Source organism: Mobula birostris, chromosome 6 (assembly GCF_030028105.1).
Source record: "Mobula birostris isolate sMobBir1 chromosome 6, sMobBir1.hap1, whole genome shotgun sequence".
Lineage (NCBI taxonomy): Eukaryota > Metazoa > Chordata > Chondrichthyes > Myliobatiformes > Myliobatidae > Mobula > Mobula birostris.
Window position 1 is genome coordinate 41021796 of NC_092375.1, and position 14854 is coordinate 41036649.

A 14854-nucleotide genomic window follows, 5' to 3' on the forward strand; every position below is an offset into this window, starting at 1 on the left:
TCAACTGACAATACATTTAAATTCAAGTTTTATTGTCATTCAACCATACATGAACAACCATTAATACAGCCAAAAAGTACAGTCCAAGTCCCAGAGTCCATGAATACTGTCAGCAAGAGCAAGCTGATAGTAGTCTACGGATGAATGCAATCCAGCTTGGCTTGCACCGAGTGAACACTGAACGGCAGCACCAACACCAGCATGGATGCAACACCATACTGCCCCCGGCACCGATTCTGACGCCTCTCTCCTGGACGGATGCAAACAGGCAACACATTGGCATGAGGCCTCGTCCTCACTACATCCAAGGCCACACAGCTCCACTATCGTCAGTCTCGCCAATAAACCGGTGAACCGGACTTGCAGCATTCCACATTACCAATGTCCAGCAGGGTCTTGCAATCACAAGAAAATCATACAAGACATTAACTCGCAGTTAGAGTGCACAGCACCTTCGTGCACCAACTCCGACGTCTTTCTGTAGCAGCCAACAACACAGCCCACACCAGATCCAGCTCTTCCAGCTCCTCTGCCAAGAAGCTATTTGCTGATAGGGTATATAAGCCAATGATTGGGTTCAAATGCAGACAGAGCAAAGAGATAAATTAAAAAGGGCGAAGACTGCAGGACTGAAGGTGGTGTGTTTAAATACGTGTAGCATTCGGAATAAGGTGGATGAACTCGTACTGCAATAATAGATTGGTCGCTATGATGTTGTGGGCATCACAGAGTTGTGGCTGAAAGAAGGCCATAGTTGGGAGCTTAACATCAAAGGATATATTTTGTAGAGAAGGACAGGCAAGAAAGCATAAGCGGTGATGTGATTCTGTTGCTAAGAGATAGAAGAGATGACATAGGGGTGACATAGGGCCAGAGAATGTTAAATCTTTGTGGGTGGAGTTAAGAAACTGCAAGGGTTAATAAATTATTATGGGAATCATACATAGGCCTCCAAATAGTAGTCAAGATGTGGGGTTGAGATTGCAAAAGGAATTGGAAAAAGCATGTAATAAATGTAATGTCACAATTGTAATGGGGGGGGGGCTTCAATACGCAAGGGGATTGGGAAAAATCAGGTTGATGTTGGATCGCAAGAGAAGGAAGTTGTTGAATGCCTATGAGATGGCTTTGAAGGGCAACTTGTGCTTGAGCCTACTCTGAAAAAGGCTACCTTGGATTGGGTGCTGTGTACTAACTCAGACCTTATTAGGGAGCTAAAAGTAAAGGAACCCTTAGGAGGCAGTGATCATAATATGTTTAAATTCATACTGCAATTTGAGGGGGAGAAGTCACATGTAACAGTATCGCAATGAAATTCCAGAGGCATAAGGAGGGGCTTGCCAGGTAGATTGGAGGATACTGGCGGGGATTATGGCAGAGCAGAAATGACTGAAATTTCTGGGAATAGTTCACAAAGCACAGGATAGATATGTCCCACAGAGGACAAGGACCCCAAAATCTCGCTGATCCTCCACACTGCCAGGAGTCTTACCATTAATATTACCTTCCGTTTTCAAATTTGTCCTACCAAAATGAACAACTTCACGCTAACCTGGGTTGGACTGCATCTGCCACTTCTCAGCCCAGTTCTGCATCCTATCGATGTCCCGCTGTAACCTCTGACAACCCTTCAGACTATCCACAATACCCCCAACTTTTGTGTCATCAGCAAACTTACTAACCCACCCTTCTACTTCCTCATCCAGGTTATATATAAAAATCACAAAGGTCCCAAAACAGATCCCTGCAGAACACCACTGGTAACCATCCTCCATGCAGAATATGAACCATCCACAACCACCCTTTGCCTGGTGTCGTCAAGCTAATTCTGGATCCACAAAGCAAGGTCTCCTTGGATCCCATGCCTCATTACTTTCTGAATGAGCCTCGCATGGAGAACCTTACCAAATGCCTTACCAAAATCCATATCCACTATGTCCACTGCTCTACCTTCATATGAGGAGCCTTTGGCAGCTTTGGGCCTATACTCACTGGAATTTAGAAGAATGCTGGGGGGGGGGGGTTTAATTTCATTGAAAACTACTGAACGTTGAAAGGACTAGATAAGGTGGATGTGAAGAGGAGGTTTCCTCTGGTGGGGGCATCCAGAACCAGAGGGCACAACCTCAAAATTGAGGGGTGATGTTTTAGAGCAGAGGTTAGGGGGAACTGTTCCAGCCAGAGAGTAGTGAATCTGTGGAATGCTCTGCCACAGACTGCAGTGGAGGCCAATTCCGTGGGTATAGTTAAAGTGGAAGTTGATAGTTTCCTGATCAGTCAGGGCATCAAGGGATATGGCAAAATGGCAGGTATATGGGATTGCGTGGGATCCGGGATCAGCCGTGATTGAATGGCAAAGCAGACTCGATGGGCTGAATGGCCTAATTCTGCTCCTATGTCTTATGGTCTTATATGCAGTACTTAAGTTCCAGCAGTATCTTGGGATTATAAAAAACATGTTTAAAAAATACAGTAACACCTATGGCTGGGCCCACAGAGGCCGCTATGTCCGAATGCACTGCCATCTTACCAGAAGTAATCAATAATAAAGATGAATAAGTGAATATTATACATTTCGCTGAATAGTTGCAGAAGACAACGTCGTAATGCTCTTACAGTACTGCAGATTATGCCAGTGGATTTCAGATTACTTTATAACAACTTGAGTTGTGTTGTGATGCCCTCTGCTGACTACTCAGCTAAACAACAATATATTTAGACAAGTAAGGAAATAAGGAAGTCCATTTTTGGGGTGGGGGGTGGTCGGATAAAAACAAAATCAATTCACTGAATGCCAAGACAACAAGATGCACAGTTAAACGGTGCTGAAATCTGCAGTAGGGAATCAAAAAAGAATGGAATGTATTTTATACCTGCAACATCCATAATGAGAGCCGCTTCATCGTTTTTTGATGCTTTCCTAAATCCCTCATTCTTGTGATCAGAAATTAAGAAAATGAAAGCCTTCCTGAGGCCATGCTAAATGTATTGCTCAGCTTTAATAAATGTAGCAGTAGAAAAAAATTAATAAAATGGTGAAAAATAGTTGTATGGTTAAAACATAAATTTTCAATCTGAAGAAACAATATAAGAAAATAGTAGAAACAAGAGTTGATCACCCAACCCCTCAAGCCTGCCTTGCCATTCAATAATGATCATGGCTGATCTGTGCCAGTTCTCTATAGTCCTCAATTCCCTGATCTTTCAAAATCTATTTATTTCCTCTTTAAATAGCACCAGTGAACTAGCCTCCATAACTCCCCATAGTAGACAGTTCCAGAAATTAAGTATCCTACACACCAGTTATAAATGACTGTTCTAGGCTTGTAATCATGTCCCCTTGTTTGAATTTCTCCCAGTACTCAATTAAAAAATAATGTTCTTAATTCAGGCTGATTAGCTAGACTTTCTCTTTTTGGAACAAATGAAATTGAGCAATCTCATGAATCCAAATGTTATGGAAACAGGATCCATCGGATTCACATTGCCTATCAACCACCTATTTTACACTAATTTTGCACTTTCTTTTTACTCTCCCCACATTTCCACTATCTCCTCCCAGACTACCACACACTACACATCAGGGCCAATTTAAAATGGTTACTTAACTAGCACCCCACACATGTAGGAGGAAACTGAAGTCAAAGAGAATATACAACCTCTACATCAAGGTTTCAGATTGAACCTGGGTACCTGGAACTGTGAGCAGCAGCTCTACAAGTCATGGCACTGACTGTCCTGCTGTTACACTGTACCACCCTCTCAGGGATTTTAACGAAAAGGCAATGTCAGAGGACAAATCTATTTGTTGGATGGAGGATATGTGCACTTGTTGCAGTAGACAAAATGGACAGTAAACTGCATTGCTACTGACATGGTAAAGTGCAGCGCGATTTGTGTGCTAAAGATAAAGCATTCTCCCTCCGCATTACTGCATTGTTGGTAGATACATCTTTTAGATAAGCTAAACCCTTCTCCATAGCTGCAACAGTGTATTCTGCATTCATTTTTTTATTAGACCTTGATGTATTTATGAAGGCATGCAAACGAAAGCTTTTCACTGCTTCTCAGTTCATGTGACAATATTAATAAGCCATTACCTGGTTACCTTGCATTCCAAGCAAATAATAAATTACGCAAATTTGTTTAGATTCCTGAAGTAGCAACCTACCACTAGAAATTGCTGCTGGTACTTCACATAAACTGGTCTTTTAACTATGGCTGCAATTTCAGTGATTATTCTGATACTGGAAGGTGACACCTTGGTCACAGTTGTTAATTATTTTGTTGTCCCTCCAATTAAGTCAGTTTTTTTTAATCCCCAGTTCCTAAATCAATGTTTTAATGAGGTCAAGCATGGCTCCAGTAAAATTGCATCTTGTCTCTTCAGTGTGGTGTATCTGATAATATTATATTGTACTTGGGTCAAGATAATCTTTGGGGTCCCTGGACACCCCAGAGCTCTCACACTCAGGATTGTAATGCAGGATAACTTGCAACAAAACTGCACTGAATACACTCAACCAGAATGTGAATAATGATAAATCGTTTTGTCATGTCAGTTGAGAGATAAATACTGACCAGAACACCTAAGATTATTTCTGTGCTCAAAGGCTACGGATTCCTCATCAGGTAACTGAAGAGAGCACCCCGGTGTATGATGCAAGCGACATTTGGTTTGCCAGTGACTTCCAGGAAAGTCTGGATGGGAACCGAGAAAGGTTGGTGATGCTGGAAAGTCAGCTGACCTCCAGGAAAGACTGGCACAGACACACAAGGCTAACAACCTTGTGTGCAGCACTCGCAAGAGGGCACCATACAAGCTATGGATGAACTAAATACACAATACCCCCGAAGTCTCCTGAGAGAGGGAGGAGGATGAGAGACTCAATAGGACAGACATAACGGTAACAGCCAGGACTGCAAATACGATAATGAGAAGGCTCAAGCAAACAACACTGACGAAGGAGGCATTCATTACAGTGCCATTGCGGCAAAATCTGCAAAAACATCAGAGGCCTCAAGATACAGTAAAGCAGGTCTGGCAACTCAAGTGCAATGCATGGACTCAACATTCGGTGAGACGATGGAGATCTCCAGCCAGAAGCACCCCACAGAGCTGAAGATCTCTCCACACCTGAGCTAGCCCAGTGCCAAAGAATGGACCAAGTGAATGTCTCCTCCGACACCCTAATCCTTTCATCAAGGAAAGATAGGATCAGATGGTCTAGTTCATCAGACAATGTATCTTGGAAGCAGTTTGATAATGACCTGGATTGCACCTTGGAAGCTACAGTGGCAGGACCTGTCTACAGGGAAATTGACTCTCTCACAGCCATTGTGTTCAACTTTGCTAAAAGAGCGATTCGGCCCAATGGAGAACAAAGAGGACCTTAAACTATCCCAGCAACCAAACAGGAGGGAAAGGGAGATTCACCACCTGAGAAGTGAAATAAAGACCCTGAACAAACAATTCAAGAACAGTTCACCTGACAATAAAGAAGGTGTCGAAGATCTAACTAGCAAACTGTGGGAACAGTTGCGTGAGCTCAGGAAGGTGAAGCAACTGCAAAAGTGAAGAAGGGAGAAAGAGAGGAGGACACCAGTTTGTTAAAAACCCATTCAGGTTTACTAGGGCTCTTCTCAGCCAGTAAAAATCTGGCACCCTAACCAGCTCAAAGCAGGGAGATGGAAGAATTTCTACAGGAATCACACAGTGATCCCTGTAGGAATCAGGGACTAGAATTCAATCCAAAAGTCCCTGAACCAAGAATCCGCAACTGAGCTGAACGTGGCCGAGACCACATGGTAAGAAGTCCAGGATATTGTCAAGAGAGCAAAGTTATCTGCTGCCCCAGGACCAAGAGATATACCTGACAAGGTATATAAGAAATGCTCAAATCTCCTCCAGAGGCTGTGGAAAGTTTGGACCAAAGGCTCTATCCCACCAAGCTAGAAAAATGGCTGAGGGATGCTTTGTTTCCAAGGAAGAAGATTCCTGTACAATCACACAGTTTAGGACAACCTTCCTCCTTAGCGTGGAGTGCAAGATATTCTTCTTGGTCTTGCAAGAAGGCTGAACTCTTACTTAATAGAAAACCACTATATCAACACATCCATCCTGAAAGGTGGCATCCTGGGTTTTTCTGGGTGCCTTGAACACACCACAATAATCAATTGATCCGCAAGGCCAGGCAGAAGAAAGGCGACCTAACCCTTGTCTGGTTAGACCTAGCCAATGCCCACGGATCAATTCCACACATCCTCATCCAAGTTAGCCTGGATGGACCACTACTATATCCCACCAGTTACGTGAGATACGATCACCAGCTACGTAGGAGGATTCAAGCTACGCTTCATTTTAGCCCACTTTACAACCAGGTGGCAGGACCCCCAAAAAGGGATTCCAACCAGCTGTACCATCTCCCCCATCTTGTTTGTCATGGATATGAACCTCCTCATATCAGTAAACGTAACCCAAGGCCCAGTGTTGGAGCTCAAGATGTGAAAACCTGCAATATGGGGGTTCATGGATGATACCACAGCAACCACTGTAACCCAAGTCCAAGCAAGACAATGGAGCTATCTGGGCTAGGATGACCTTCAAGCCCAGGAAATCCAGATGTACGTTGATCAAAAAGGGCAAGGTTACTAGCAAGTTCAGTCTTCAAGTACAGGGAGGTCATTCCATCCATAGAGGACAACCCAGAAAAGTGTCTTGGAAAGTGATTTAATGTAGCAATGACATACAGCGCCAGCATCACAGAGACTGTAAAGCAGACTGAAGAGTGGCTGAAGAAGATCAACAACACCAGACTCCCTAGTAAATTCAAGATAATGGCTGTACCAACATGGTCTTTTACCAAGGCTTCTCTGGCTTTTCACTGTGTACGAGTTCCCCATGATCTCAGTAGAAGGCATCGAGGGAAAAGTTAACAAGCACTCGCAGAGGTGGCTGGAGATCTGCTCAAGTTTTTCTTCAGTGGGGCTCTACACAAGATCAGGCCAGCTACAGCTCCCGTCCTCATCAGTAATGGAGGAATTCAAGATGGCAAAGTGTAGAGCTGTGTTAACACTGAGGGATTCCGATGACAATCTAATAAATCAAGTAGGAGTCACAACAAGATCAGCTGAAAGTGGGCCGCCAACTCAGCCACAGACCAGACAGTGAGCTTCCTGCAATTGAGGACATCATCGGCAACCCATGCCTGGGACGACAAGGCCTCAGCTCTGTACACTTCCAATGCTGGGGGAGTGCGAGTGCAAGGGATAGGCGGGACATAGTCCAGGCAGAGGTACGGAACTGCAAGGATGAAAGACGGTTATCAAGGGCAGTGGAGTTGGGGTCACAAGGCCCCTGGAAAAAATGGGATCTTCCCAAGCGTAAGATCACTTGGGCAGAGCTTTGGAGACTGGAGCCCTTCCACATTTCTTTCCTCCTGCAGTCTGTGTATGACACTCTCCCTACACCATCACAGCAACATACATGGGGGTTGAGAGAGGACCTTAACTGCAAGCTCTGTGGTTACTGGGGTTCACTGTCACACATATTGTCAGGATGCAAAACAGCTTTAACATAAGGATGGTATAGGTGGTGCCACAACAAGGTCCTACTGCCCCTTGCTGACATATTGGAGTGGGAGAGCTTGCAGATATGTAAACAGGGCAGTCATTTTCATCAAGGAAAGGGCCACGCTAGTCATATCAAAGAGGCCTAAATCCAATCTGCCACACCATGGGAAGGAAGGAAGCTGGAGTTTCTCAGGTGGTGCAAACCACAGTTTGACCAGACATTGTACTGTGGTCCACCAAAGACAAGAAAATCATGCTGGTGGAGCTCACAGTACCAAGAAGGATGCAAGGAGGCTCACGAGAGGAAAACCCTGAAGTACAAGTCCTTAGTCCAGGAGTGCAGGGCCAACCGATGGTAGACGTGGCTATTCCCCCGTGGAGATCAGCTGTATTGGGTTCCCAGCAAGGTTGGCATGGAGGCTGCTGTCTGCGCTGGGCCTTGATGAAAAGAGCAAGAACCAAGCAGCTCACAGGATGGGAGAGGAAGCAGAAAGAGCCTCTTGCTGGTTATGGAGCAGGTGAGAAGAGGTTGAGCTGGAAGTCAGGAGCAGATGGGCAGTGACTTGGTCACCACTGCTGACCCACTAGGTGTAGAGTGTAGTTGTTAAGGGTTGAAACCCTCTTATGAAGGTTGGGCACCACTTGACGACATCTACTCCTCTTGGTTCTGCCTCCTTCTACTACCCATTGTGTTTTCCCCTATTCTTTCTTCACCTTTCCTGCCTATCACCTCCCTGCCTCCCTTCCCCCACCCCTTTATCTTTCCCCTTACTGGTTTTTTTCCTGGAACCTACCAGACTTCTCCTTCCCACCCTCCCCCCACCTTCTTTATAGGGCCTCTGCCCCTTCCCCCTACAGTCCTGACGAAGGGTTCCGGCCCGAAACATCGACAGATCTTTTCCACAGATGCTGCCCGACCTGCTGAGCTCCTCCAGCATGTTGTGAGTATTGCTTTGACCCCAGCATCTGCAGATTATTTTGTGTTTTGTCCTCAATAATGCAGAGCAGCACTGGCCAACATTTGAATATTCAAATTGCTGGAGTGAGATTTTCAGTAGGAACCTTCTGACTCAGAGGCTACCAAAAGAATAGTATCTTATGTTTAGTTGAAGCAGAACGAAACAATATGATGAAGGTCATGTACAATGAATAATGTCATAATAATAAGAATTTGTTCTAGGGCCTCAAACTTTCACCATATTTGTTCAAGATAGATGAAGGAGTGGAGCTACACATCCAAGTTTTCAAATGGTATCATTAGGAAGAACAGTAATAAGTACAATGGGAGCTTATTTCTAGGGATAATACAAGTCATCCATTTGTTCCCAGGAAAGATAACCAGAATATTAATTTTAAACAGTGAGCAAGTGGACAATGTATTGTCGCAAAATGAGTTGGCAGATCGAGATCATACACATCAGTAAATAGGTAGGCTGCTAGAAATTTAGCATGTGTGAAAACACAATTAAAATTCTTACACAGTATTAGGTGTTAACTCAATTTTGCTTCCTTATAATGGTGAAGAAGTCACACTTCAAACCATCTACTATGTGCACTTCTGGTCAATACATCTTTGGAAAGTTAGACTGGAAGGAGTCCATTGTAGATTCTCCAGAATAGTAATAAAGCTTTAGAGAGCCTTCATATGAGAATAGTTTGCACAAATATGGCTCTTATTCCCTTAAGTTTACAGGAGTGTAGAATAATGTATAGTTATTTAAAATGATAAACAATTCCAATTAAATAAGTTGGGAAACATTGGTAGGGGAATTCAGATCAAAAGATCAGATTTTTCCATTAAGAATTAGGGAGCTTAAGTGTGAAGTTTGAAAGTACCTTTGTTTTTTAATATGCAAATACAAGGACTTGTGAAATCTTGGAACTATAGATGCTTAACCATTTGGAGGTGGGAACCAAGAAGTAAAATCAATTTGGTTTAAAATAGGAAATTAAGAAATCATCTGGGGAATAGTTTACAACCTCTCAAAGTGGCAATGCAGTAGTTGAAGGCAACTTTAATTTTCTTATTAAGTAGGCTAATCAAATTGGACAACATGATCATAGAATGCATTAGAGACAATTCCCTAGAATATGTTCCACACCTGATCAAACAGCAGCTTATTTTAAATTTGTCACAAGTAATGAGACAAAATTGATTAGTAATATGCTCATAATTTCACATTCAATTTGCAAACAACAGATTTGAGTTCCAAACTATCCTTTTATTAGTTTTAACCTTAATTTCAGAGGTAGGTAGGGTGAGCAGGCTGGTAGATTAACAAAATAGATTATTGTTAGATAAGCAAACCAAATATTTAAAGAAATATTTCATTCAACCAAGACGTATTATTTAGAAATAAATATTCTACAGAAAAAGGGATCTGTCAGCAATTAACTAAAGTTAGAGATGGTGTACAACCAAAAAAGAAGATTCATAATATTCTGAAGAACAGTGGCAAACCTAAAGATTGGGAATATTTCCAAGACCAGCAATGGCTAATTAAAGAATTGTTAGCAAAAAAAAAATCTTAAAAAATAATATAAAAAGAGATTGGAAGAGTTACTTATCAATCTAAAGAGCAACAAAAGCAAATGTTGATCCTTTAGGAAGAAACTATCATGGAAATAACAAAATTGACAGAGACACTAAACAAATACTTTGAGTATACCCTTTCATTACAACACACTGAAAAGACAAAAAAATCTTTGAAGCTTTGAATCTTTGCAGCTTTTTTTTATTTAACTAAAATTAATCCTTTGGAATAATTTACATGAGCTGTGGTTTTGGATATTTTAAGAAATTTATTGGTTAATGTTTTGCAATTATTTCTAATCAGAGCATTTAGGAAAAGAGTGTAAAAAGGCCTTCTAACAGCTAGACTTGAAGGTATCAACAAGAAGTTGTGAGCCATGGATCAGGTACAGTGAGATCCCATCTAGCAAACTATGAGAGGCATGTCAGGGTAAAGCTAAGATGTTTTCTCCAGGATGGAATCAAGAACTGGGTATGATATTCACATTGTCAGGTTTGCCCATTTAACATTGAAATAAGAAGTAATGTATTCTCTAAAAATGAATCTGCATTTTCCTTCCATATCTCTTAGCTGTCGAAGCCAGTCATGAGTATGTTCATGGCTGAGACAGGTAGATTTTTACACATAATGTCTTTCAAGGGCCATGCAGAAAAGTGAAAGTGAAGTCAAGATCAATGCACACAGCAGTGGTAGAGCTGGGTCAAAACCCATATGATCTAAAGTTATGTTCAAGTGTAACAGAGATTTGTATTATGTACTATATATTAAGGGATTGGAGAAAAAGTCAATTACTTTGAAGTGTAGACCATCTATATTTAACTGACTATCAGAAGATATACAGTATATCTTGGAACCTACTTGCCTACTCTTTTCCTAAACAAGCTTTTAAAGGAGATTCAAGGTTGATATTTCAGTAAAAATATGGTATAACGTTTTGATATAAAAATGTAAATATAAATCTCGCCTTTCTTTTCAAAACTTGATTCATCAATCAAATCAATTACCTTTGTATTGCTAGAAGTTACCTAATACCACTTCCCATTTGTCCCATTTTTCTTCTCCCAAAACTTCTGCTGTTTATTGGAGAAGTAACCATGGGCTCAGTTTCACTTCCACCAAAATTGATTTATGACGATAAGCTCTTTATATGTAAATATTTCCAGCTCAAATTAATCCTTTTTCACAAATGAACCTTTCCAGTGAGGGTTCTTGAAATCCTAAATTCTTTCTTTTCCCAAGACATTGATGCTTATTTTAATACTTCTAATTTGTAGTGTTCTGTTTTCTCAGAGATTGGAAATAAAGAGTAAAATAGGAGTCAGATATTCATTAATGCAGCCATCAAATAACTTTAGATAATTAAAAGCACTTGATTTTTTTTAAATGGAACATTGTGCAAGTACAAAACTCTCTGTACCTGTCATTACATCAAATAGTTGGTTGGCTTCCAGATCTGTGAACGTTTTGTAACAGTTGGGACATTTAAAAGAAGCTCTGTTGGTAGAATCTCGTTCATCCGTCTCAATCCTTCTCCTCATGTGGTCAAGTTTGTACTTCACCACATTGACCAGAAGACGATAGTTTATGAAGTAATAATTATGTCTTGTAGTTTTACCATCAGGAGCAGTTTCAACTCGCATTCTACTTTTAATAAATTTGTCATTTTTCAATGTATTCAAAACTGCTCGCAGTTGTTTACGGTCAAATTTCAGCAGCTCCAACATGTCCTCTTCTTTGACACAGGGGTTTCTAATGAGGATATCCAAAGCTAGTGCATGCTCTAGTCCATAAAATCCTCTCACAACATATTTGGCAAGTCGTTTCAAAGCTGCAGGCACTTCAGTCACAACATCTGGATCAGTCATCTTTGACCTTTGGGTTTACAAAAAAAAAAATCATTCAAGATTAGGAACTCACACATGGGAATTGCAAACACAATTATAAATCCTGATAAGCTGTGGTACTGGTACTCTTGTAATAAATGAAATAATCAAGACTGACTTATGTAAGCTTTAGGTAATTAATTCCATTGCTAAAATCGATGCAAACCAGGAGATTGTACTTGTGCTGCCATACAGGAAAGATACTAGTGTGGACAGAAACAATCAAATTAATATACACTTTCAAAATGCTGATTTTAGCTGTTAGTTTAGTTTTGAGTGTTAGTTTGGTTAGCTGCTTATAGAAATTTTAGGGGATAGTAAATGAATCATGCTTCAACTGAAACAAGCAGAATTGGTGGAAGTAAGATTTTTACACCATTGGTTAGTCTATGATTTGATCCAAATCTCAGACTGGATGGTTATGTGCCTACCTTCAACAGGTTAATAAAATTTGCATTCTGCTCCTCTTTTCTCACAAGATGGAAGCTCTCGTTGCACACTTTCTTCACTTTACAACTTTTATTTCCGATTCACCATGTCTATGCTCGCTAGCTGTAGATCTGGTGTTACATATAGACCAAAGTATGCAAATATTCTATTCTGAAGGCCAATACATACAGTGAAACCCCGATTTAAAGTGAATTCGGATATAACGTGATGAGCCATTAGACTCCATGTCCATCTCAATCCATACTCCCCCTTCTCCAGCCTTGTATCCCTTTTGCCAATCAACTTCCCAGCTCTTGACTTCATCTCTCCCCCTGCTCTCTTCTCCGATCATTTCAGGTCTCTCCCTCCCCCTCTCACTTTCAAATCTCTTTCTATCTCTTTTTTCCATTAGTCCTGACGAAGGGTCTCGACCAGATGCTGCCTGGCCTGCTGTGTTCCACCAGCATTTTGAAAGAGTCATTGGACCTTTTTTTTGCTCAACATGGAACAAACTGCTAGAAAAAGAAAATCTTTTTCTGTGAAAGATAAGCTTCACGCACTTGACGCGATCAAGACTAAAAGTCAAACTCAAGTTGCACGAGACCTCGGGATACCGGAATCAACACTTTGTGGCTGGAAATCTCATGCAGAAAAGTTACGCGCATCACTTTGCAAAGTTGAAGAAGAAGCAGGACTAAAAGCCAAATGTCTGAAGACAGCCAAAGGTGTCAACCTCGATGACTCCCTGTACGAGTGTCAGGAGAAGTTCGCTCAGCCGACAGTGCTGCCGCCAACTAAAAAGTGCCGGCTGAACTAAAAACTCTCTTAGAAGAAGGTGGCTACGTTCAGCGACATGCCTCGTTCAAGCAAGGAACACTCGATCACTTTTTTAAGAAATAAACTGTAAATGATGATTGCTAATATTCTTGAATGTTTTTGTGTATTAAAAAGCTTTACTAAAAATTAATTTGTTTTAATTTCTACAGTAACAACAATAATTTATTTGCGGAATTCTTTAATTCAAAGGTAATTTACTTGCCAGAAGGTAAACGTGCAAAAAATGGGTCAAATAGGGCAAAAATAGGGGTGTTTTAGGATGTTAGGTCAACATTGGGTCAGTTTGATTGCTGATTTTCTTGAACCCTGATTTAGCGCGACCCCGCTTTTTTTGCGATGACATTTTATGGACCCAAACGATTGCGTTACAACGGGGTTTCACTGTACTTGATGGATTTTTATGAAAATTCATTAGTTTCACACTCATCCATAATAAAACTGGCTGGCTGTTATAAAAAGGAGTTGTTCATATAGCTGCCAGGATGGGATATTGTCAATCCACTTCTGTGGATTACCGTTCTGGTAAACAAATAAGTACACCCCACCATTTCCTACTGCTGATCAGGTCATTAAAGACTGAGCAAAGTATAATATGTATTTAATTTGTTTTACTGAGATGAATATACTTATTTTTGGTTTTAAGTTATGAATAAATCAATACGATTATACAGAAATATAGAAAACCTATAGCACAATACAGGCCCTTCAGCCTACAATGCTGTGCCGAACATGTACTTACTTTAGAAATTACCTAGGGTTAGTGCCTATCCAGGAGTCTCTTAAAAGACCTATCATATCCGCCTTCACCAGTGTGGCTGGCAGCCCATTCCATGCACTCACCACACTCTGCATAAAAATACTTACTCCTGACATCTCCTCTGCATCTACTTCCAAGCACCTTAACACTGCTATTTCAGCCCTGGGGAAAAGCCTCAGACTATGCACATGATCAGTGCCTCTCATCATCTTATACACCTCTATTAGATCACCTCTGATCCTCCGACGCTCCAAGGAGAAAAGGCCGAGTTCACTCAACCTATTCTCATTAGGCATGCTCTCCAATCCAGGCAACATCCTTGTAAATCTCCTCAAAATTTGTTAATGTTTTGATAAGCACCCTTTCTGTGGTTTCCACATCCTATATCACTTTATGTTGTAGATTGACACCAGGTGCTTATCAAAACATTAACAAATTTTGATCCCACTACATGAGGAAATATTAGGACAGATGGCCAAATAGATGGTTTTCCCAGAGTATTTAGGAAAAGGAAGATATAAACAGAGACAATGAGGGAGCTAGCACCTTCACACATTAAAGTTCTGCAACAAATTAAATTTGCTGATGATCAAGGAGTTATGCAAGGCCATGGAGAATCTGGAAAATGTGGGGGTGAGTTTTAAAACTTGAGTCTGTATCTAACCATAATTCAGTGTAGGTCAACCAATACAGACTGGACAGGTGAACAGGACTTGGTACAAACTGAGTTAAGAGCAGCAGAGTTCAGGATGACCCCAAATTGAAGAAAGGTAGAATAAAAAGGCCAGCCTGATGTAAAGCAGTTGCTAACATGCTGCAGGGAGGGTGTGGGAAAGATAGGT

At 41.2% G+C, this 14854-nt stretch overlaps 1 protein-coding gene across 3 annotated transcripts in view; it reads right to left on the reverse strand.

Annotated features, from left to right (window-relative positions):
• The window catches only part of gtf2e1 (general transcription factor IIE, polypeptide 1, alpha), a 56875-nt gene that overhangs the window by 33734 nt on the left and 8287 nt on the right, over nt 1–14854 (reverse strand). For 2 of the 3 annotated variants that reach the window (XM_072260301.1, XM_072260302.1), the window contains exon 2: nt 11524–11978. In XM_072260301.1, coding sequence (XP_072116402.1) covers nt 11524–11971 — 448 coding nt within the window. In that variant the 5' untranslated portion in view covers nt 11972–11978. Of the gene's footprint in view, nt 1–11523; nt 11979–12420; nt 12440–14854 lie in introns of those variants that run through there. The other variant, XM_072260303.1, reaches the window with a different exon arrangement.